The following is a 26363-nucleotide window of genomic DNA, read 5'->3' as shown; positions in this document are numbered from 1 at the left end:
ATAACCAGGCCATCCCCCCAGGGTGGGTGTAGCACTGCACTCCTCTGTCACCTAGGTCCCTGCACTGTCTCCATATTGACTTAGGCATTTCATTTTCATCCATTCATATTCATCACCAGACATAGCTTTCCAGCTTCCACTGTCTCTGGGAAACATCTCTCTCTTTCCTGTATGTCTGTTTCTGCCTTTCTCATTCTGTACTATTATAATCATCCAGCTGTTTAGGAGTGTATGTCTCCTGTCACCAACTATATTTATCTTCTGTACTTATGTGTCACGCATCTAGAAAATTAGATAAATATTGCTGTTTCCATAAAATGCACTTGCCTTTTCATCCTAAAAAGGTCTTTCTTGTGTACGGCAGGTACTCTCTGTTCTTTATGTTGTTTTATATTTTCTGCCTGACTCCACTGAAAAATAGAACAATTGTGATTTTTGTTTTTCCAGAAACCAAACTGGAACCAGGAAACAGGAGACGGAGAGGAGAAATGTTAAGGTCATGGCACATTGGTCATGGAGACGTAGATACCAGTTGGATGTTTACAGGTTAAAAGCACAATAACGTTAGGGTCAGCTCACAGAATGCAGGAAATGGATAACATTTAATCAAACACAAGTCAGAGAATACCCCGGCTGGAGAGGTTGTCATTTTATTTTGTCTTGAATCTGGTCTTGAATGGAGGAACTGAGAAACGATAATAGAACTGGGATGCTGCACTTACAGGCTTAACCACCAAGAAAAAAATTAGGCCACAGAGAGAAAGAGAGGCGCTCTACAATGTTTTTGGGCTCAGTATTGGTATTGGACTGAGGCTCTTGAGCTGAAGTAGGCAAGTACTTGTGTAGCTTTGTGTGGATCATTATCTGAGTGCTGTGTGGGTGAGCAACTGCACGCACATGTGTGTTATTGTATGTGTGCATTTGTCTGTGTGCGCATTGTGAGGGAGGATGTGCTACAGCAGCAGCACTATTGTTCCTACCTCCCCTCATACTCTTTCTTCCTTCCTTCCCCCCTCAGGGTGTGGACAGCAAACAGGGACATATTGCTGTGTGCTGCTCCTGTATTTGGAGATGACCTGTAGAGTCAGAGGTGATGATGACTGGTCTGGTGAAAAATAAGGCCAGGTGGCTATCATAGGCCTGCATAGCAGCCAGCACCAGGGGCCATGCTGTGTTGTGCCATGCCACACTATAGCGCCACTCCTCACCACACCATTAAAAATGACAAATGCTCTCATCAACTGCTTTCCCAAGTTGGCAACCGCTGCCTTATGCTCCTGAAGCACTGTGTCTGGCCCAGTTCATCGGCTGGCCTTTGCCACAGTTGGAACAACCATTTATTAAGTGTGAGTCACTTTTCATTTACAGTGTGTTTGATTTTTTGTCATTGTAAAGGTTAGGAGTTGAAGATAGATGCAGTGAAAACAGTTCAGACTTGTTGGGGGTGTGGGGTGGGGGGGAGGACGGGGGTGTAAAGCTGCTCATTCTTAAGAGTGAAGTGTGGCCTCTTTAAGATCCACTAACTGTGCAATAAAATATAGGCTTTCATTTTATAAGCTACATACTATATGGAAAGCCCTATTGTTCAACCCATTCATTAAGTCCATAAAAAGTAAAGCAGGTAAAAAGTATCTGGGCCAGTATGCTGTGAAGGGACAGCACTGAAGTATTAGGCCATCCAGTGGCCCCGGGTAAAACCAGGCCTACTCAGGCTGTAGATTAACAACTCCTTCCCAATTCTTCAGCTCCAGGGACTTGGGGGGACATATCTAGCCCAAGACAGGTGTAATGGTACTGGGCTACAGAGCGGCAACTGCCCCCTTTCCACTGCTGAGGCAGACCTCGGTCCTCTGTGTCCCTGCGGGGAAAAGCCCATTGTGTGTACCATCTGTTGCAGCACACAAGCACAAAAAAGGGGTGGCAGGGGCAAGGGGAGGGAGCTGATGTGCAATGCCTGTTTAATAGCATTAGGAGGTGTAGTTGAATTTGCCAAAGCTATACATGAACATTCTCATTGCAAATGAGGTTTGCACTTGTGTGAGCATAATGGGCGAGGGAGGCTGCCAGACTGCGTATTATAAAAAAAAGTATGGTGTCAACTTAGGTAGCAGGGTGGGCTGGTGGAGTTGGCAAACACGCTGTCAGTTTAGTGATGAAAGTAGAATAAACTACCAAGCTCAACTGGCTTTTGGGAGACTTTATTTTGCAAGACATCCCTGTGATTTTTATGAATTAAAAAAGTAATATCCTAAATCAGGATTATATTTATTCCAGCTATTGGGAAAGTGAGCATGCCATGTGGAAGCCTGAGAAATTGTTCAACAGCAGTATTATTTTGAACCATTGGCTGACGCACCACTGAGCTAGTATAGAGTCGTTTAGAGCTTTTCCCATGGGGTGAGGCTTGGCTCTGTGTGCTTGGGATGCAGTGGTTGTAGTCACCCGAGTGGTGGTGCTAGTTCTCTTCAGTGAAGCGGACGCCGCTCCAAATAGGTCAAGGAAAAGTTTTGTGTTTTGACAATGCCAGGTGGGCGGAGCGGCGGGCTGGTGGTTGGTTAGTGAGTTTCAGCTCCCAGTCAGTGATTGGCCCCGGCGTTCTAATGGGGCTGTAAGCAGGCAATGTCGGGTCTCCCCCACCTCCTCCTCTTCCTCCCCCTGCTCCTCGCACCCCCTCAGTCCCTACACACCGCTCTTCCCCGGCGCTGATTGCCACACATTGTTTACTACGGCTTGAAATGTGACTCAACAACACAGGCTATCTGCTGGAGTATCGCTCTGACAACAGGGATTCTTTTGACGCGCACCGTGCGTCTTTGGTTATTTTGGAACAGGCTGTGGAGACTACCCTTCTGCCATGACAGTGGATTTGTTTGCGCTTTTATGCGTGCTGGTCATCACATCCTCTGCGATGGAAGGTAAATAAGAGATTGGGATTATACTTGTTGTAGATATGGAAATGCTCCTGTCCAAGACGCGCGGTGTAGGGGATGCTTGCAACGTTTTCCGTTGGCCAGCGCTGCGCCTCTGGGATAGGGATACAGGGATGTCATACACGTGGATCGCAGCAGATTGCCCCTTTATTTCGGAGCGGCGGTCCTCCCGCTCCGCTGCTTGTCACTGATGTTGCTTGTCCATGTGAAGAACTACACTTTAAATGTGTTTAATAATCACATACGGTAGTTTGTTAGGGGCTAAATGCGCTCTTTAAAATCTTTTTTTTTGCCTCACTCTTTAATCTTCTTAGTACTGTACAGCAAGAGCGCGAACATAACCAGTCTCCTCTATAAATTGTGTTATTTTAGATTCTCATTATCCCAAGAGCGATTAGTTTCTCCCAGTGGGAAGCGAACGCTACATTGTAAGGGCCCGTCAAACCTCCAAGGGCTCCTGTCACCTTTTTCATTAAAGTGTACATATGAAACACTATTATCACAAGCCCCTGAGCATCACTCTGTGGCATTTTGAATCGCTGAGAAAAACTCTCTTAGATTGTGGATTGCACTGATTGGAAGCCTCTCTGTAACCTGGATTTTATGCAGGTGTAAATCTCTCTTTTTTTCCTTTTGGAAATCAATCTATATAAAAAAAACAAAAACAAAAAAAAAAACACACTCAACTGCCTCTCCCCTTTTCTCGGACTGTCCCTGTATTTTTTCTCTTCATCCATCTCCATTCTCTTCTCTCTCTTTGTCTTTTTGCATCTCCTCCTATTTCCTAATTTCTTTCTTATGCACACTCATCTGGACAAGCGCTAGTGCCACTAGTAGCCAAGATCTCCTCAGTTAAACATGTTTTTCATTTCCGCTGAGGGACCCTGGGGACCGAACACTGGGCTGTAGCCTCAGACATTGGCTGATGGATGGAAAACCCCGGCAGCATCATGTATATATAGTTTCTTCTCTCATTTTATTGTACAGTAGCTCATCCTCTCCAATAAAACAGACACAGGAACACATCAGCTTCCCATGGCTGTCTCTAGCTACTCCCCAAAGCATAAATAAGTAAATTAGAAGCACAAATAAAATTAGTTTTCTCACATGCAGCTTTTCTCTTTAATCATTTACAACTCTGCTCCTGGACTGCTCCTTTCTCCGGCTGTGCTCTGCTCTGTAATTCGGCAGTGGCTTTCTTGTTTGTGCTGATCAGATTTCAACACAGCTATGGATACCAAGCCCAGGCCCAAATTGCTAATTCTGCGAGGATGGATATTTTGAGGTTCAAATGTTTACACAGTGTGAAACTACATCAGAAAAGTCAGTTCAGAGAGATGAGTGGAGGACGGGAGGTAGGAGTGATATTTCTGTGCGAGGATAGGGGTGTGCGATTTTTTTCCTCTAAAAGATGGGATCAGAAAGAAACAGATGGGCAGGGAGCTGGCCCCTGAGTTACCTCGGTAACAAGGATGAAAGTGATTTCCTTGTTTTGGTCGCTAATTGAAAGGAGGTTGTCCCATGGGCAGGTTAAAATTTTCACTGATCTGAACTGCAATCTGTTGCTCATTCATTGTCTCTGTGTGTGTGTGTGTGTGTGTGTGTGTGTGAGAGGGTGGAGCCATTGACCACATTATACCTGCCTCTCCTGTCACCCTTAATCTGATTAAGAGTCCAAATCAACTGCTAATCACAAATGGTCAGAGATGTGTGTGTGTGTGTGTGTGTGTGTGTGTGTGTGTGTGTGTGTGTGTGTGTGTGTGAGAGACTTTAGAATAAGAACACACACTTGCCATAAATTAAACGAACTATTTGACCAAATGCATACACTTTCAATAAACACTGCACACGTCATCGATGAACTGACGAACTGTGGGATGAATGGATAGATGCGAGGCAGCTGAGCATTATAGGAAAATGAGTTGAAGCTTGAGTATGCAGTGGTGAGTGTAGAAGTTAGAGATGCACCGATAACAACTTTCTAGGCCGATTCCGATTTTTCATTGAGTCTGAACTGCCGATACCGATTTTAGCCGATTACGATTTCATATTTTCTAACCACCTTACAGCACACACAAATATTTATTTAATAAACTGTAGCCGTGAGTGTGGTTTTCTTCTTCCAGTTGTTCAGCCTCAGAGGGGAGATAGAGCGGCTGACCGTTCACCTGAGATCACTAGAGCAAACGGCTCTGCAGAGCCATGTATAATTACGACTTTCTGACATTTCATAAACAGCTGAAGGAGCGGCGGTGCGTGTCCACGTGCGATGCTGATGTTGCGTGATGTTTATCATGCGGCGCCCGAGTGCATTTGACCGGCATAAAATCGGCATATGTCAGACTGACCTGCCGGTCTCCGGTCATGGCCGGTCACGTGAAAATCGGCCAATTCCGGTCACCGGCCGGTCAATCGGTGCATCTCTAGTAGAAGTGTATGTTTGTCTTACCAAATGCGGTGAAGGGCCAAAAGTTTGAGTGTAAAATTGATTATAGAACTTAGAATTTGTTGGATTTAAAGATTTTTTTGAGGGGGGGGCTTTTCTTTATTAAATAGTATAGACAGATAGAAAGGGGGAAGAGAGAGGGAATGATACGCAGCAAAGGGCTGCAGGTCAGATTTGAACCCGGGCTGCTGCAAAGGACTGAGCCTACATGGGGTGCACACTCTACCGGGTGAGCTAGATGTCGCCCCGAAGTTGTCGGATTCAAACTTGAGGCAGGGCTACCAAGCACACGCACAATCCCACACACACGAAGGCATGATATCTGTAAACAGAAATGCATTCACCGACAAGTTGTTGAAGGGGCAGTCAGACCTACATGTAAAGCAAATGGCTAACAGAGAGAAGAGGGAAGACAGGGATTTGCATGGCATTAGAAAAAGATGCATGTGCAATGCTCTGTTTCACCCTCATTTGTCTTCTCTCTCCATTTCTCCCATCATCTTCTCTCTGCCTTCTTTCTTCTACACCTCCCTTTCCCCTCATTTCGCTATCCCACTCTGTCTTCCATAATTCTCTCCACTAATCTCCCCATTCCTCTCTTGTCTCCCTTATCTCGTCTTCTGCTCTTTCTCTCTCTCCGTGGTGTGCCGATGGTTCTTGCCAACAGCAGCAGTAATTCTCCCCTACTTACAGAGCCATTGCTTATTTCTGTTTGCCCTTAAACCAATTAGACTTAGATAAGCCCGCTCATTTAACGGCCTGGAACTGGCTGGTGGAGGTAAGAGGAGCAGAGGCAAGGGGGATGAAACAGCGGCTGAAAGATAGACAGGGACCAAGGGAAATAAAAAAAGATGAGAGAGACAGATGAAGGGAGGCCAGCGAAACAGTACGCGTGTTTTGCAAATGAGTTGCTGGCAATTTAAGTTAGTTATCTGACATAGATGAGTGTACCATGCTACACTGGGGTAAAACAGCAGCATCATTAAGTATAAGTATGATAAGAGTGCATTAGTAATGTGCTGTAACCAGTCCTTAAGGATGCTGTGTTAAGTACCTGACCTGTACTATACTATGGTAATGCCTCATTCTCACGGGCCAAGTAGATGGAAAATATTGTTGCTTCCTGAATAAACAATATGAATGATAGCTTAAGCATCAGATAATAGTTATGGAGGTCAGAACCACACACTGTTGATATACATTCATTAGGACCATTAGAGTGAGAGTGGCATATTGATTAGGAAGGTTGGAGGACAGAGTGTTGAAGGGCAGGTTCCAGCCCTCGTCTCAGCATGCCGCTGCCCTGCTGAAGTGTCCTAGAGCAAGACACTGACTCGGCTCCAGGGGCCCTGTCTCATAGCTGACCCACTCTGATCCCACTGTGGAGAGGTCAGAATCAGGCTCATTCATAAAGGATTCATAAAGTATCACATTATTGCTATTCTGTTGGTGAGTTTTTTTTTTTTTTTTTTCTAATCAGAGCAGCTGGAAACTAGAAAGTGAAAACTAACTTTCGAAAGCTAACACAGTTCACCGTTGTGCTGTCTGTTAGAGTGCGGATCGGGCCGCATTTTTCTGTCCGAGCCCAGCCCAGCGTCCGACAGAGCAATAACCGAACCCGGCCCGAGCCCGACAGGCATTAAGATATTTATGTCCGAGCCCGACACAGTAAAAATCTAATTTTTTTTTCTCATACTAATGACGCATGTACGTTTGTTTGTGTGGAAAGCTTTTATTAAGCAACTGTAGGAAGGCATTCGGAAATGTCAACAGATGAGCGCATCAGCTCACACGGGGGCAACAAGCGCACGTTAACACAGGCACGCACAAGAGGCCCAATCATATAGCCAATTTATATTTTATAATATGTGTTTATAATATTTTAAATTTATTTTTAAATTTGCATCAAGTGAAACAGGCCCCTTGGCTACCTACATAATAAGCTGTTTTAAATTTAAAATGTTCAATGGCTTATCGCGCTGATGTGACCGAGCCCGACCCGAACCCGAACATCATTTCTAAATATCTGTCCGACCTTGCCAGGATCGTCGGGTATCCATCCTCTACTATTTGTATATTGTGGTTTGGCAATGCTCTAGAGGCGTTTTTATGAGACAGCTGTCAGCTCAAGTAGGGTGCATGGTAGATGACAGTTGTCTGCTTCGTTCAGATATTAACGTGAACCCTTCATGCACCTGATTGGACAAATGGACAACTTGCTGTTAACTGGCCTGTTATTGGTCATTGCTTTGCATTTATAAACTAGAAAAGCACGCTGGCTGTTTGGAAATGTCACATTTCATCTAAAATATCCACTGAAATCAGTATAAAATCAGCAGTGGCCAAATCTTGTTTCATTTGAAGCACATTGCTGGTTCTCAGATTAGTCCAACTGAGCTCGTAGTGATATAGACAGGCTTTGTGAGGTCAGTGTAGTAGCCTATTGAGTTAAGAATTCTCTACTACTCAATGTGAGTTGTGTGCGCATGTTAGCTCGCCAGCTGTGCAGAGGAGACAGCCTGTGAAAAGACTCCTGTTGAGTCTCTAATGGATGTGAATGCAAGATTGCTCCTTTCCCCTGTACTATTTCCGACGGTTAGAAAAGAAGAATGAAAATATAAGCGCAACACAGGTCCACGGGTTGAGGTGGTAGGACTGAAAAGACATGAAGGACTGTGTGTGTGTGAGTGCTTACATGATTGTACAAGTGTATTTTGGCCACGGGCACACTACTACTGACCTGGGACCACCTGAAGTAGAATTCAATTTTCCACTTGTTTTGTACCGCGGTGTGTGTATTGTACCTTTGGGTGCCTGCGTCGTCAGTACAGTGCTAAAGCCATTATGGCTGGCAGGGGCAGCAGACCTGGCCTCATCCCATAATGGAGGCTTTATTTTGTCCACAGTGAAAAGACTACTCTGCGTTAAGGTGCGCTTACACAGCCTAGTCAGCTATGACGACCCCGAGTGAAAATCCCTGCCTGCAGCGCATATACCTGCAGTGCTGTAAATGTGTTGTACTGCCTTATGTGGATGTGCTTGCATTCAGGCACTGTGGCAAGAATATGTGGTGTGTGCAGCTTCTTTTCCAATATGGTTTCTCACATATTGCAGTATACTGTATAGTGCATATTTTCTCTTGGATAATATGATCGCTGGCTCCACAATCTCTCTCTCTCTCTCTCTCTCTCACACACACACACACACACACACACACACACACACACACACACACACACACACACAGAGCCTCCCTCACAGCTCACCTTACCCCAGAGACATCTGAGCCTCGGGAAGGCCAGATGGTGGATGCAGGTTGGGGGTTAGTATGCATGTGCACATGTTTGTGTACATCTCAGTATGAGAACGAGTGGTATCAAGGGAGAAAGGGAGAGGAGTAGAGCAGCATGCACTATAGTGTATGTGCGTTTCTTTGTGTGCCTTGTTCCATTCCAGACTCGTGTCTTGTTTTCTTTCTCTCGCGGAGCGGATATTTCATGTTCTTTACTATGTTGTCCTCCTGTGTCTTCCACACATTCCTGTGTCCCGAGATTTGCAGAGGAGATGCTATCAGCAGTGTTAGGTTCCTACCGTCTTGCTTCGTGCTTGGCCCTTATCAGAGCAGGTGGCTGACTGTGGGACGAGGGCTACGGCCCTATCTGTCCAATCTCGAGGATAAGCAGACCCACTGCATCAGCAACATACGAAACACATTAGAGCACAGGAGTGAAAGCGGTGACGCTTGTGACACAGTTCAACCTCAAACTGTGTGAGTCATCTGTTTCCTGGTAAAGCCAGTTCTCTCAAATGCCAAACACAGAACATGGACACACACACACACACACACACACACACACACACACACCTACGAGCATACTCACCAAGACTTAATGTGCGCAAGCGCACAAACTTAGAGATAACTAGGGATGGGGACTGTTATTGATACCATTTTCGAGACTTAAACAATCCGAGTCTTTATCAATGCCATTATTGATACTTTTATATTATTTGGTGGAAAGTCAAGACAACACATTCTTAATCTTAACAGAACTAGGGGGGAATTAAAACAATTATTTATTAAAAATGTAACAATAACTTTGAACAATAACTTCTTTCACCAGTAACCTAAATTGCTGTTAACGACAAAAACAGATGAGAAAAGGGTATTTTACAATAACTTTTAATGCATCACGAGGTTCACCAGTTTCAAGTAAACGGAACTTCTATGTAGTTTATCCAATAACAGCAGTTAACAGTGCTAGTTGGTGTCTTTTAGCTCATAACTTTAGCGGCAGACTGTTGTACGCCCCGCTGTTGGAATCCTCTACAGTGAAATACAGTCACACTACACCGTTTAGCCGTCAGCATTTTGGACATGCAGCGATGCTTCTGTTGCCTTTCCAGCCCTTTCTATTGACAAAATCCCTGTAGCCTTCAGCAGGGGGTCTAATCGGGACGTGAGTCCCGTCTATTGCGCCTTACACCTGTGGCACAAGGTGCGCTCTGGAGTTACGCAGCGAGATATCATGCGCCTCATCCACTCCAGGTAGGTATATATACCTTTGCATCATCCTCGTTCGTATGGCATTGCACACGGCAAAACAGCATGTGACTACGTCGTTACGCGCAGGTTTTTATTCGAAAACTTAGCTACTGTGCCCGTAAATGATTTTTCCAGTTGGCGCACTTATCTATTTTTAGACATAATGTTATATGATCCACTAGTCTCGATAGCAGTATTGATAAGCTCTGACCCTATTGATTGGTTTTGAGAAATTTGGAACCGGGTCCTAATAGAACAGGGTCTCGAGACCATCACCCTAGAGATAACCCTCTAAACCACAGTGGAAAATGGAAGTACAAGTAATTAATTGGGAGCAGTGACCCAGCCTTCCCACCACTCAAGGATGGTGGTGTGAAAAATGGGCTTTCTTCTATTCCTTTTCTGTCTCTCAGGCTTTTGTTTCCCTCCATTATCACCTGTCCTAGAGATTGGGTGACGGTTGTTCAGTCAGCAGGAAAAGGGGAATCTCTTCGATATTTGTTGAGTTGAGAGGTGTAAACAGAAAGCATTGATTATCGAGTTTTATTTCCCAATGTTCACACAGCCTGGCTCCTGGGGCCTCTATGCTTACAGCCCATATCCACCATTTCTCTTCAACCCCTTGGCCCCTTTAGCCCCTGTCCACCCCAACCCTCCCTAAATCAGCTCCAGCCAGTTAAATCCACAAAGGCCTGTTGTTAAATCAACTTCCTGGCCATTTCTTCTTGCCTTCTAGAGTGTTCTTTTTTTTTACAATGAATTTTAATTAAATCTGCGAGTAGTTGCAAGCTACAGCCCCTTCTCTCCCACCTCCTGTCACGAACCTTCCAGCCTGGGAATAATTGGTTCTTTCTACCGGCTTGTCTCTCTCTTTTCTCCCCTCCTCCCTCCCTCACCTGCCTCTAAACAGATGCATTTATGAAGCATTATAGGGTTTACTACAAGGAGGAAAAAAAGTGAAATATGAGTATGTCCTTCTGTAGACGTAATAGACGCAGCATTGGCAGGAACAGGAAGAGGGTTAAGAGACTGTTGGGGTTGTAGGCTTGTAGGAACAAAGAGCTTCATTTATGATTGTTCTAATGAGATCTGTTTTTGAGTCAGGCCCAGAACGATTTCATTTGACTTTTAAGCCCTACAGCTCAGGCTTAAGGGCTGCAGGCAGGAAGGCTGCGGGGCAGAGGCTGACCAAGAAGTGGGAGGAGGCAGGTAGAGTGGTGCAGCCGTTTTGTGATTGTGACTTTCAATGTGTGGGAAACATTTTAAAGTCTACAATCAAACTGATAAGAATATCAGTTTAGCTCACTGTGCACACCACACATTACAAACTATGCATATCACTGTGTTTATCCAATAAATCCTTTGGTTCTCAAGTATAAATGTCCAATATAGGAAGTTGCTGCTGTACAGGGGAAAGAAACAACAACTTGGTGGTACTTTTTGCATTTTAAGTGAATCAGCAGCCCACAGGAGGCTGCGTCTCCAGCGCTCAGAGGAATAAAAAGCAGAACGTTAATAGGGCTGAAATTACGGATGGTGGTGGAAGCTGCTCCACTTGTGATTAAATAAAAGCCGGCTCTTCCACAGGCTGTTTCTCATAGGGACTGACACACACACACACACACACACACACACACACACACACACACACACACACACAGCCATACACACACAGAGCTTTGATGTGCAGAAAGGAAATGAGTAAAGACAGAGAGCTAAGGGCTTGGGCCTGGGGCCTGTCCCATTATTAATGAGTAAGTGCCAGTGCCTTTCCCAGGTTCAGGACATGTGTGGACATATTTCACCATTCCCCTGCCCTTCTCCTCACCATAAATGTAATCTCTTATTAAGCATTGACTTCTTGGCAAGCAAGGGGCAGATAGAGAGAAATTGTGCATATATATTTGTGTCTCACTGCGCGTGTCTGCGTTAGCATGAGAAATTAAAACTGTGTGGTGGAGAGAAAGAAGTGCCGGCGCAGTGCAAAATGGAATGCCAGCTTCTGAGAGGGACACTGATGGGCCAATAAGTAGCAGTGGTGGGAGGGCAGTTTTCACCCTGCATAACACTGAATCCCTCTGCCAGGCACATTGCTGCCTGTCCTGTGCTGTCCACTTCTGTAGCTCGATAAGAAGAGAGCTTTTTGGAGGTAATTAACTATTGATTCGAAGCATAGAGGGTAATGGGAGATGAGTGGACAGCATCTCGATCTACCAGCCGTTGCCTGGCTGGCTAGAGTATAACTAGGAATCTGACGGAGTGTAAGAGACATTTCCCTAAAAGAGCCAAGGTCATAGGTGGGGTAGGGCATCGTTTTGATTTTAACAAATCCGATTATTTCTTTCGATTTGGGTTCGTATCGATTCTCGATTCCGATTCTTTGAGGGGTGGAGTTGAAACGGGGTCATATGCTTATTTAACAGATAAGAGGAAAAACAAGTGCCGAGAAGTACGGTGGCCGCTACGGAAAACAAAACTTGCGCGTGTTAAATTTGGAACCGATGATTGGATTCAAAACGAGGAATTCCAATAAAAAAAGGATTCATTTTTGAAACGGTTCCAAGTTGGAAGCGGTTCTCGATGCCCAATCCTAGTCATAGGCGGTTTGTTTGGATTTCAGTTTCTGTTCCGTGTATTTTGGCAAAGAGTATATCAGGGGACAAAGCAGATAAGAATTGAGCCTGGGAATGTCTGTTTGAAATTGCGGGTATCAGATTCTTTTATCTAAAATTCAATATTACTGAATATATTCTCCCAAGTTTGCATATTAATTATATTCATGACTAACTGATCCCAGCCCATGTTGGCCTGTTGACCTCAGCCTCCCTTTCATGAATAGTTATGGGAGTAAGGGCCAAGGGGACTCATTTCAATGTAACGCAACCTGAGGTCACACTACAACCAAACGTCCTTAGGTGATAAATCTTGTCCAGTATTATTGAGCATATACTTTAGCAGATGCACAAATAATGGGAGAAGAAATGACCCACAGAGACGGTGAAGTATTCCTTTCCTGGTGTTGTGGTCCCTCTACAGCTGTATGCGCTACTCTTTCTGTAGGAGGCGAGCTAGAGGACAAGGATAAGGGCTCATTTGTGCAATAGAAGAGAGGCGAAGAGGGACAAAGAGACAGAGGGGGAGAGAAGGATAGGCCTGTATCTGCCTAAGATCCTATTTGTGCTAATGAGGTGGCTGGTGGTTCTGGCTGCTAACCCTTAAGCGCATTCAGCCCTTTAGAGTGTGTATGTCTGCGTGTATCTATGAGAGTCCATGCATGTCTGTTGGGAGTGTGATTTGCCTTTTCTTTAAATCGCTATAATGAATGATGTGGAGAAGATTGTTTGGCGCCAGTGAGTCAAGGAAAGTGTGTGTGAGCTTGTTTGTTAAGGTTGCTGGTAAATCTACAAAGGTCTTGATTCAGCTAGTCACCATAGTTGTCTCAGTCATACACTTCTAACCTAAACCTGTTCTGTAATGAGGCTCACTGAACAGTATAAAATGCATGCCCCTCCCTTCTATCCCTTATTCCTATGAAGTCTTTCCCCTCCCTGCTTTCTCCCAAGGCTGGGCATTTAAAGCGGCATGCCTTTGATGTGAGCTTCACACACTGTTAGACACCCACTCATCAGATTGACACTGATGTCTGGGTGGAGTCAGCCCATTTCTGAGAGCTTGGGAAATGAACTGCTTGAATATACTGTACACACATATGGCATGCGCGCAGGTAGTTTTCAATAAAGTAAAGTGGAATGTGGACGTGAATGAACAGATGTACTCGTTCAGATGCACAAATTTCCCTCTATGGCCGTGCTGCTGCACTCAGCTGATGATATGTCAAGATGACAAACGTTCCCACTAAGCTGAGCTGAATGTAATTGTACAGCGGCTCTCCTGTCTCACATCAGTTTGAGAGGAAACTCAGACAATATCAAAAGATACACTAGATACTAGACATATATGTCATGACAGATTATTAATGCATAATATCCAATGTTGGCTTCTTTTATCATAATTGTCTGCCTAAATGTACACCAGCATAGCCTTTTCTACTACAAGCTTAGTATATAAAGGCCTACCTTGTTTGTCTGTTATGTGTGTGTTTATGTTTGTGTGAGTGTATATTGTATTCAATTCTCACAAATTGCCACATAGACTGTGTGTGTGTGTGTCTGGCTCTATTGTGTTCTATAAGAATCTTTTACCTTTTCTTAACTTTCACACTCTGCAAGTTTATGCATGCGGTCTAAGGATTACGTAATGTAACAATTACATTAAACATAAAAGCAATACTTTTGCTAAAAGGGTTTGGCTGGCCACTCTGACACCAATACTGTCTCTCATGATGATGTCCAATGCAAACGTTGTCCATCACATAATCTATTAATGATTTAATCAAAACATGACAGAGCCGGAGCAAGGCATGGCTAAAATGTATAATTTAATGAGCATTTATTCGTCCATATCTATTCACTCAAGCAAATCATTATGTCTTTAGGTTTTTAGGTTTATGCTGCCTCTCCACTGTTGCTGTTCTTAATACATTGCAGTGTCACAAATTGTGAAGACTCAAAGCTCTGGATGGGATGTTAAAGCCCAAGCACGAGTTTTGAGAAATATTAAATATATTTTTAATGTAAATTGGTAGATGTAGGCTATTTCCTGGGTCTGCTTTCCGTCACTTTGCTTTACCACACAATTTCATGACCCTTGATCTAACTTACAATGCTGCACAAAATGAACACTAACGACTTAATAATGACTTGATGTTTATTTACGTATTCACTAATATTTATAATAATATTTAATATTTTTTTGCACAGTAAATCTAAATATGTGTGGGTTTACATGAAAAAACATGGATTTGTCACAATTCCCCTAACATTGGATATTTCTGTTCACATACACTCTAAACATGACTGATCTCTTACAGGGAGGTCTTGGATATTATCACTTTTATGCCAGAGAGTACGGTATGTTTTCCCCTTGCGTAAGGGCATCATTTCAGTATTAACAAACTTAAGTTTGAATGAAGCACATTACTCAGTTTATCCCAACCATTTCAAGTAGACGTATCATGTTCCAACCTGTGGTAATGTAAATACTGACTGTGTAATACCACTCGACGGCTGTCCAGACAAAAGCAGCTGGCCATGCAGAGTCATGCAGGGATTTGTTGTTGTGTGACATCTCTTGTGTGGTTTTTGTTCTCCATGCCAAAGCTTTAGTTTTCTCTTTCCGGACAATACTAAACAGGTTAGGGCGAGGAAGCAGCAATGCCTCTGTATTTGCATATTTTTAAATGCTGTGCGTGAGTGTATTAGGCCGCTGTGATTTGCAAACTCATGCTTGTATTTATGCGTTCTTCTTTTCTTTCCTTTGTTCATTGTTACCATTTAATGAAACGATGAGAAATGTTTTAGTCTCAGTGTGTGTCTGGGCATGCGTGTGCATACATGCATGTGTTTGCACTCTTAGGTAAATGTGACTATGTGTTGATTATTTCCACTTTCTTTCATTGTGTGTGTGTGTGTGTGTGTGTGTGTGTGTGTGTGTGTGACACATGACTCTGTAAGTAAATAAAGGTGCTCCATTACAATCTTAACAGCTCACCTGGTGCCAGCTGTGTTTACGCTACTTTAAAGTTTGAAAATAATACATGTACTCAATCTAAAAATGTGCCTTTTATTTCTTGAACAATCCCAAAACATGCCATCTGTTTTCGCATTTATGAAGGCTGCTTGAAATGTTACCTAACCAAAGGTGGAACAGAGGGACACATATTTGTAATGTTCTCTTGATGTGATGGTTATGACTCCTGACAAGGTCACTGTGTGTGTGTCTGACTGTGTGTACGTGTGTGCAAGCATGTATGAAAAAAACATCCCTCGGCTTGCTCTAAAAGGGCTTTTTAAGACATATGGCAATGATTGGCTTAACGAGTACACCTTCTATCTTCTATTATTGACAGTTGAAAATGTAGAGAAAGCAAGGAGAGTGACTTGCATTTCCACACATGTTCTCAATCAATTTGCGGCTCAGGTTAATGCTTTGAAAATCTCCCTCTTTTGATAAACATCAAGCGGCAGCTTCTAACAGAAAAACTTTTTTCTTTTAGAAGATGGTCATAGTGCTTCTGAGAAATCGGACAAGACAAAATGAAAACAAGAAGCCGCTCTCTATCTCTGTCTGTTGCCTTGGGTCTGAAGATGGATTATGAATCGTTCAGGATGTATGAGCGTTGCGATCATATCATGGATCACAGCATGCGGAGGGAATGACAGATGTCGTGAGCGTCCTCTGTTTATTTGAGAGGCGAGAGTGTGTCTGATGGATTGGTTGCGTTAGGTGGATACAAGGATGATTTGTCATCTCTTATGTGTCTCTTTGTGTTTTTGTAAACATTTAACAGGGGAAACAAAGGGTTTTTTCCGTGTAGAACAATGTCCCAAAGTTAGCAAGTAGTACCACAAAACAGAACTGAAAATACATCACTGCAAAGACATTTTTATTTAACATAATAGATTAGAATTTTTAGTCTATGATTGCTTTAAATGTGTGGAAAAAAAAAAGTAAGATGTAAAAATCGGATCTACTTCCACCCACTCCCAAAGCGCAGATAATTTCAATAGAGCAATTAAAAAAATTCAGTTATATTACATTTACATTCTTTCCAGATTTAATATGACTCAAATAAATGGGGCACCTCACTGGGGTGATGGTTGGTAAGGGGGCTATTGATGTAGGGGTTAAGTGTGCTTCAGTCAAGGTCCTTTAGAGTGGCATATGTATCCTATTTAGCAGCCCCTGAAACTACTGAGCAGTGTAGACATGAAGCAGTGTTGACAGGCCTGCTATGCTGTGATTGCTGCAGTCACACTGGAGATTAGTTCCAGGACCATACACACACACTCACAAACACACAGGGACCTCTGTGCGAGCTGGACAGTTGATCGGGTCATTAATATGGACAGCCATTTTCTACACTAACAGCCCCTGATTGCTTTGCCTTTCACATTGTGGTGACATCAGCACATTGCTAATTGAAAGATAATTGCTAATAATCACAAAATGGATCAGTGAGAGAGCAATTAAAGGAGCTTGCTGCAGATTGCCAGTTCCTTTAAGAAATCCCTGATCAGTTTGCCCTCGTTTAGTAGATCAGGTTAATCGAATAGGTTTTTGCGAGAGAGCAATTGTGGAGATGGCTGCCAATGCTAAGTTCAATACAATTTTCGTCATGTAATTTTGTTCCAAAATTGTATATGTCTTATGGAAATGTTTAGAACATTCCATTTGCAATGTGTATTACAATGTTTGCTGCTGCCTTTGTAGGAGATAACAGCCAGGCGCTTGTAATGGGATCCTGTCTGTTGGGACAAGATGGAGGAAATCACTGGGAGCAGGAATGCACTTGACTCGCTCGTTTGGGTCAGCGAAGGAAGTGCCGGTGTGTGTTTGCATGTGTGTCTCAATGCAAGCGTGTCTGTGTGTTGTCCAAACTGTGTTTGCTCAGTGATAGAAAAACTGAAATGTGATATGAATATCCTCTCCATTCTTCCATGAAAGTACCTGAAAATACCCCTGAAAGGGCCCCATTTAGGCTTGCTCCCTGACAATACAGTACAATGCCCCTGATGACAGGCTAACTGGGGGAGGAAATAGCTCTTCTAGGGCCAACATAATAGTGGAATATTCTGGAAGTCACAGGAGGGATTTATGGAAGCAAATAGTATTTTTCTAACATTCAGTGAAGCAGTGTGTGTGGCATATTTCTGTCTTCGTGGTGTGTGTGTGTGTGTGTGTGTGTGTGTGTGTGTGCGTGTGTGTGTGTCTGTGCCCCTTTGCTGTATGTGCACCACATTCTGTGTTGTCGAGATGTGTGAATTGAAGTCTTGCCTAGCCCGTCAATCAGATGAAGAGATCATTAGAGGTGTCACACTCAAATCTCTCATCTTTCTAATCAGCTGTCATATTAAAATAACACCACTTTCTCCATGTGCCTGTGCAAATACGAGTTCATGAGCTGAAGTTGAATACACAAAGGAATTAACAGCTTATACTGTATATTTTCCTTATGTTTTGTGTGTGGGCGTGTCTTACCTATAGCCTAATAATGAGCACTGCTCGATTGTTCTCTCTTCCCATGATCGTATACTAGTCAGGAGATGACTCCATCTTGAGGTCCATATGGACCCCATGTTGGAGGCACGCTGCTCTCTAACAGTGGGGGAATGCCAATTAGCACTACATTTGCTGAGGATGGCATGGAACCAGAGACCTGTCACCTCCGCTTCACAGCTCTTTCTTTGACATGCGTGTGTGTGTGTGTGTGTGTGTGTGTGTGTGTGTGTGTGTGTGTGTGTGTGTGTGTGTGTGTGTGTGTGTCAGCATGCATGGATGAAGGGAGAATCCTATCACGGCACCTGCTTCGCAGCAGGGGGTGATACTGCTTCACCGAGACAAGGTGTGTGTGTGTGTGTGTGTGTGTGGGCATAGTGTAGCGATGGCATATTGTGTGTGATCAGAGGGAGAGCAGCATCTAAATGCATGCGGTTACTTGTAATCAATGTTACTGCAGTTCCCTTTGGGTATGCTAATGTCTTCTAAAATGCTAATGTATTTCAGTGCCAAACCCCTAAGTTGTATTATAGGCATGAATGAGCAACCGTGCACAGAATGAGATGGAAATCTGCTTGAGGAATGTCATACAGTATCTTGTGAAAATGAATTTGTGCACGCAATTACAGAGAAACCATATTGCACGACTGCTGACATAAGGATTCCATAGGTGGCAGCCAGTGTATCATGTTTGTTAGAATTATTTGATTGCAGTTTAAAGTCTCTTTGATCTCTGTAGTGAAGGACTGATGTTACACAAAATGGTCGGCAGCCCATTCAGGCGGATTGGAATCTGTGTCTTTGATAGGCTAGGGTGCAGTCGCCCCTTGGAGACTGGCAACTGTAAGTCCCTGCTTTGAAAACCCTCTTGATCACAGAACACCTGAATGTGATCATTTCATATGAGAATGAGAACCGTAAAGAAAAAAAACGCTTGTCTCTCTCTCTCTCTCTAGGATTTGTATGAGTATTTGCGAATTTTCTTTATTTTATGTAGGGTTAAGGTGTTGAGAGACTGTGTGTGTTTGTGTGTGTGTGTGTGTGTGGTCTCGGTCTGTTTTTTGACTGACCTTGCTTAGACGGACACCATTGAAAGATGCAAGATTTTCATGTTGGGAATGTCCCTGACCAAAGGCCCCTCTACACTGTTCAATCATGAGCTATCCTATACAACTAAACAACATTTTAGAATCATTAGAGAGATGTGGGGAAATATCTCGAAATCTCTTGAAGTCTTCAATTCAAAACAAAGTTCCTAGCTCAGTTTAAAGTGCCTATATTATGAAAAAAAACACTTTTTTCTGGGATTTGGGGTGTTATTTTGTGTCTCTGGTGCTTCCACACACATACAAATGCTTTGATTTTCATTTTGTATTTCATATAACAAAAAGTAAAATCACTCGAAAATAGAAACGAAAAAAGGCCTGTTTCTTCATATACAGAGACCGGATGTTGTCATTTCCAGCGCAACAGCGCCAGTGTTGCTTTCAGCCCAGGCAAAAATGACTTTGGAAACATATACTCTTGATAATGCTTAGAAATACTTTTATTTCATAATGTCACATTTATTTATTACCCTCTCTCCCTGCCTTCCTCTGACTCTCTGTCTCTACCCACCGTAGACAACTTCGCCCGAAGAGAGTCAAACCAGCTGAGGAAATAGACTTTCAGTTCACGGCTGTAACGTTACTGTTACATTAACGTTACCGTTACAGCGCCAAAGTCTTATCCCAGCAAACTTTCTGTTGCTGCTGTTAAGCTTGCTGATCTGGCAGAAAGTCACCGGCGGTTCGGGATCAGATCATGGGGATCAGACCTCCGGTGCTGGGTCTAATGTTCTAATGTTCGCTGCTGCCGCTGCAGCTAGCTAGCAGCTAGCCACCAGCCCTGTGAACTGGGACTCCGGTTCGCTCCCCGGTGCTGACTGACTCTGGTCCGTCTGCAGAGCTGGCGTTACCCGCTCTAGCTAAGATGGGAATCAGACGAATCTGACGCGCTCGTGTTTTATAACGTGCAAATAAATAGACGGAAATAAATAAAAGTCCCCTGAAATAAATAAAAGTAAAACATATATATTTAGGCTATTGAACTAGAATGACTAATGTATATGTATTGCCTCATTTATGTATTTCATGATGTATTTCATCATAGCCATAATTTATGTAGCCTATATTTATGTAAAGAGGTGCAAAAAACGGGTGATCAGTCGCTCAGGAAGTTAGGCTACAGTTTCCCCTTAAGTGCAGTCTGGTTTAGAGCAAAACTGTACGATCCGGAAGCGTGGAACAGATCGTGCAGTGTCGTAAATCCTCGTACAACAGGATTATAATCTGCGCATGCACGAACATCTTGAGCATGCGCAGAACGGATCGTGTACCGACAGATGTATTAAGAGAACGTGTTACTGCCTTGGAAATGCAACATCCGGTCTCAGAATATGAAAAAACAGGCATTTTCTCATTTCTGTTTTCTAGTGATTAAATTTTTTGTTATATGAAATAGAAAATTAAAATTGAAGCATGTTTTAAATTTTCACATTCCCTTTTGACCATGAAAAGGGAAAGTAAAAGGCCTTGTATTTCAATTTTAAATTTTGTATTTTAAAACAAAAATCAAATAACCATTTGTTTTTTTTGTTTTTTGAAATGAAAATCGAATGACCAAAACATACACTGACCCTACAGACTCTCTGATGTGATTAACACACCTTCACACAGAAAAAAGCTCTGCTTCACACACTTCCCGGTAGAGTTGCAACAATTAATCGATTAGTTGTCAACTATTAAAGTTAATGGGCCACTATTTTGATAATCGATTAATCGGTTTGAGTAAAAATTCCAGCTTCTTAAATGTGAATATTTTCTAGTTTCTTCACTTCTCTATGACAGTAAACTGAATATCGTTGAGTTGTGGTCACAAAACAAGACATTTGAAGATGTCATATTCGGCTTTGGAAAACACTGACCGTCACATTTCACTATTTTCTGACATTTTATAGACCAAACAACTAATCGATTAATCAAGAAAAGAATCAACAGATTAATCGACAATGAATATAATCATTAGTTGCAGCCCTGTTGCCCGGATTGATGGGGTCCATGCTTAGAAGACACTTTTTTATTTAGTTTTATTTTGTTGAGTTGTTATTCAGGTGTAAATCAATAGTTTTTCTTTCTCTATCTGTCTGACTCTCTCTTACCCCTTTTCCAACAAGGCAGAGCTGGTGCTGGTTCGGAGCCAGAGCCTAGTTTCAAATCGGTTCTTTGTTTTTCGACCACCAAAGCATCAGCTCCGAACCAGTAAAAGTGGTTCTGAAGTAGCACCAAATCATTGCTGGGCCAGAAGTAAGAACCGCTTACGTCAGCGGCTGGGGGTGGGGTTACCGTGACCAACAAGACGAACAGAAACTTGTGACTGGCATTTTTGAATTAGCAGATAAACACGATGGACGCGATTAAACAAAAACAGCAGTGGTCAGAGGAGGAAACAAGCTGCTTTCTTGCACTATACAGGCGAGCCGCGCGAACACGTTGGATCCGCCGAGTTTGGATGCCGACGTAGGTCCGCAAAGCCATGAACATCAATAGCAAAGCAACGTCCGCCATTGTTGATGGTGTGTTTGTGTTTGGCGCCGCCACGCTAACATTGCTGGGAAAGATGAGACGTATACAGTGACGTAAGACCTGGCTCTGTGCTGGCTCTTTAGCCTGTGGAAAAGCAAACCGGTTCTTTGGAGGCTCGTCAGTCGAACCAACTCCGAACCGGCACTAGCTCTAGCTCTGAACCAGCACCTGGTTCTTGTTGGTGGAAAAGGGGTATCTATCTCCCTGCCTCCACCCATAAGAGCGCCAGGTTGTGTAACATGTTGGTTGGCTTTGTACTCGCAGATGATGACTTCTGACAGTTGCCCACATTTCTGGAATTAGCTTTGTGACTGCATGTGCGCGCTATGTGTGTTTTGGGACAAATGTGCCCACTTGTGTGTTTGTGTGTGTCTGTGAGCGGGCATGCTAATGGCAGCTGACAGGGCCCACGCTTCTTAAATTAGCCTTGCTGTCTGGCCCCTAGGGAAGGAATGGATATACACATATACTGTAGAAGAAGCTTTAATGCTCCAATCCCTGCTTTCTTTTCGTATAGTATCCAACCATCCAAGTCCTGCTCCTTTGCCTCCGAGTCACAGCGAACTGATCCCACAAGCGATAACGACAAAAGGGAATCTGGAACTGGGCCCAGCGCCAGTTTAAATGTTTATCATGGAAATGCTTTTCCCTTTCATAGTCTTAGAAGATGGTTTGCAAATAAAGAGAAATTGGTGAAAAATGTTTCGCTTCTCCTTCATATTTGCAGATTTCCTCAACGCATGTGCGCTGTTGCTTTAAGATATTTTGGTTTCTTTATGGGATTGAGCCTACACAATATTTACATTCAGTGTTTTCTCTGTCAGCACTCCAGTAATTTATTCACATAATAAAGTAGTGGAGAGGTTACTGTCAGCACTGTATGAACTGCAGTAACTTTAGAGTCACAAAGGTATGTCAAGGACATCCCATCACCAATGAAGTTCTATGTTAGTGATTTGTAATGTGAGTCAAATGATTTTAGAGACTTGGGTATGATCACTATCTGTGTGGTTATCTGGAGGTGATCAGTGTGGCACTAGAGTACATTGTGTGCCTTTTGTTTGTGTGTGCGTGTGTGTGACTAGATAGATGAAGGAATGAAAGGGTCCCCATGCGACTTGAGCTTTATTAAAGAGAAGTTAATGAGTTCCCCTGTCTGCCTCTCTCATTTTCCCTCCTCTTCCCATTTATTCTGAGTTCCATCTCTTCTTTCTTCCCCTCTCTCTAATATCCCTCTCGCTTAGGCAGTTGCTCAAACTATTTTCATGTTCTCAGACGCGCTGCCTTGACCTTGTAAGTAAATCACGAATCCGAGCCAGTGTAGCATTAGTAGTGAAAATATCAAACTGTTTGGTTACAACCCTATCTCGGTTGGCCTTTTTCTGTCTCCCTCACTTTCTATCGGTCTCCTCTTTCCCTGTGTGCCAAAATAATCTCGCCTTCATCGCTGTCGTTAGTTGGATTTTCATGCTAATTCAAGCAGATCCGTCTGACTAATGCTGATCACAGATGTTCTGCACTGTCCCCAGTGTTGGGGTGTATGTGTGTGTGTCTGTGTGTATGTGTGTGTGTGTGTGTGTGTGTGTGTGTGTGTGTGTGTGTGTGTGTGTGTTTATGTGTGCATGTTAGTTCATATGAGTTTCTCATATCTGTGTGTTTGATTCTTTTGATTTTCAAAAGATCCTCTGACAACAAAGTTGCTTTTGATAATGAGATCTCTCTAAATCAAATGGCTGTGGCGGTGGCGATATCAATGATGCTAATAATTGTCTACAGTGACTCCGTCTCCAGTGTACTGTATCCTGTTGACGTCAGCTGCTCAACCAACCTGTGTTCTATCTCCACAAGCAGGAGTTGGACACTGGAGGAAACGGTGCTTCTGCAGGCAGTCAAACATTGAAGATGACAGGTGGCACATTGTGAACCTTGTTAACTTGAGGAGAAGGAACAGCCTGTGGTCAGAGGAAGAGGAAGAGAACGAGGCAGACGAGGACATAGACAAAGGGGGGGAACAATGTTCTTCTTTCGCTTTCTCCTGAGGCACAGTGTGCAGCTAGTGACCTGGCATGCTAGTGAAATAGTGCTCACTGCTGTAGCATCAATCTGCTTGTCCTACTGCAGAGGCAGGAGGAGAACAGCAGCGTGAACACACACCGCTTTGTCTTTGCACACTTTGTACAGTTGCTCCTCTGTCATGGTCACTGGAGAAATTACACACAGCAAGCAGACATGGCAGGAAGCACAGACAATCATACAGAAATGGGAGCAGCGCTCTGCCTCTCTTTCAAAAACAACTGCGACATGAGAACAGCAGGTATGGTTTGGTGGAAAAAAGGGATTCTCAGTTTCTCACCCTGTTTCTCATTTTTTTTCCTTCCCATATCTTGCTACATTTATTTGTGCTGCATATGAATGAAGGCAGATCAATCCCTGTGTTCTTGCACCACAATGAGATTTTGAACACAGTATATTCCATGTCATCTGATTCCATTCCAGTCTTTGTACTGGAGGCTTTCCCTCTCACTCCCGCTGACTGTAGCCATCTGGGCTTTTGATCCAGTGGAAATACTCTGACAGGCCTATTTGAGGGGCCAAAGGAAGAGAGATGACATTGTATTACAGCAAATCCATAGGAGGGACGTGTTGGGGGGCACTACCAGAAGTCTGGGGGAGTCTGTCTTAAAAAGTCAGAGGGATACTCTAGCCGTCTGGAAGATCTATGGAGTGTGATGTGAGTGACTTGGAATGCTATTTGTTGGATCCTCATTGGACAGGGTGAGCTGACACATCTGTGGCAGGGAGCCAAATCAACTCTGATTTACGCCACCCCCACCATCTACAAGGGGCCTGTCTAGTCATCCAGCCATTACAGAAGATGTATTGTATGGGGTAGCACAGTATCAAAAAACAATCACTCACAGAAACACACACACACACACACACACACACACACACACACACACACACACACACATAATAAAAGATCTGTGATGAGCAGGTTGAAGTATCTCGAGTCACAAGTTATGGCCGCTCATGGTTGACATATATAAATTTCCCTCACACACAGACACAAATATCAACAGCCTCCGCCAACAGATATTTTGTTAAGAGGAAGCCATTATTGCAATTGTTGGCTGGGTGCCTGTCTGGGCTGGTTCTGATTGCATGTTAAACATTTAGTAAACCTTCAACACACTCCCCTGCTGTCAGCCATCACACTGCTGTGGTTCCAGACTCATACAGCAACACAGAAGAGTAAAATAGTGTGATGTGTAGGGAAGAAGAAAAGAAGGTTTTAAGTAATTGAGAAACCAAGAGAGATCCAGAACATTTAAATGTAAAATAGAGGGGTAAGAAATAAGTGGTGGCAGAAGTTGAGATTGATAGAAGAAAAGAACTGGTCACCCATGGAGAAATTGAGGGCAGTGATTTAGCAGAGAGGAGATGAGGTAATGTCGTTCTCATTCAATAGCTATTATGAAGGTAGCAGGGTAGATGTGGGACTGGTAAGGTGTGTTCTTCGGCACAGCTTGACAAACCTCTTGTTTCTGAGTGTATAAATAAAGGATTTTCTTCAGATAGACACAATTGGGTTTGGTTATTTTCTAAATCTGCATCAACCTGTTCATTATGTTCAAGCAGAGAAGAAGTGGTGAATCACAGCCCAGGATATAACTTTGAATCTGAATGTAGCTCTAAAACCAATTGATTGATGTTGCCATAGCAATAAGTTAAAATAACTCTTGAAAGTTGACTTTCAAGTCAAGAGAGTAACCCTCTCATTTGCCTAAAACCTTCAAAATGCATTCATTTGTTTGCCAAGCTATGCCTGTGCCACGTTTTGCACATTTACCGTAGTTTTGAGGGCTCCGAAAAAGCAGTTTTCAACTAGTGCCTCACTCATCTCTCTGCTCAATTAGGAAACTCTTAAACTCGCACACAGTCAGATGTGGCCCAATGTAAACAACCTAATTAGTATTGAGGTTGACAGAGAGGAGGGCTGCTTGGCCAGGGCCATCTGGCCGGGGCTGGCTGTCTGATCTATAGGTCTCTGGTTTGCCAAGCCCACATGTTTTACATTGTCTCCCAACGAATGGAGTACATGTCGGGTTGGAACCTGCGGCTTTCAACAAAACAAACGTTATCCATTCCCTACGTGGGAATATTTACATTTAGACACATACAGTATTTCATTCACATATATTCACACCTAATTATAGTTCTTTCATTCATAGTCCTTCTTTCGCTCTCTCTGTCTCTCACACACACACACACACACACACACACACACACACACACACACACACACACACACACAGGAAAATTAATTAGGGTTGGCACAGCTGCAGCAGCAACCTCGTTCTAATAAATCTCTCTATTATCTAAAGATATTGGTGGACACAGCAGCTCATTTCCTGCGTCAGAGTTGAGACCTGAGGACAGGTGGACATTAACCCCATGTTTCTTGTTCTGCCAAGTTCCTACTCTTCAATTGTGTTAGTGTCTGTGCGGTGAGAGGGGTCATCACAAGAGAACGAATTACATAAATATTAGAAATTCCTTTACATTTTTCTCATTCCTTTACCATTTTTTTTGGAATTATTGGATTTTGTTATTGAATAGCCTGTTTCAGTTAACTCAAATCATTCGACACAGATCCGAGGCCTGTCTTCCCCTTCCACTACCATCAACATTTAGCCCAA

At 43.3% G+C, this 26363-nt stretch overlaps 1 protein-coding gene across 3 annotated transcripts in view; it reads left to right on the top strand.

Annotated features, from left to right (window-relative positions):
• Positions 1-2615: 2615 nt before the first annotated feature.
• The window catches only part of ephb1 (EPH receptor B1), a 165082-nt gene continuing 141334 nt past the window's right edge, over positions 2616-26363 (top strand). For all 3 annotated transcript variants that reach the window (XM_078263726.1, XM_078263725.1, XM_078263723.1), the window contains exon 1: positions 2616-2915. In XM_078263726.1, coding sequence (XP_078119852.1) covers positions 2855-2915 — 61 coding nt within the window. In that variant the 5' untranslated portion in view covers positions 2616-2854. The remainder of the gene's footprint in view (positions 2916-26363) is intronic.

This window comes from Sander vitreus, chromosome 12, assembly GCF_031162955.1.
Source record: "Sander vitreus isolate 19-12246 chromosome 12, sanVit1, whole genome shotgun sequence".
NCBI lineage: Eukaryota > Metazoa > Chordata > Actinopteri > Perciformes > Percidae > Sander > Sander vitreus.
This window is presented reverse-complemented; position numbering and strand designations above follow the sequence as displayed.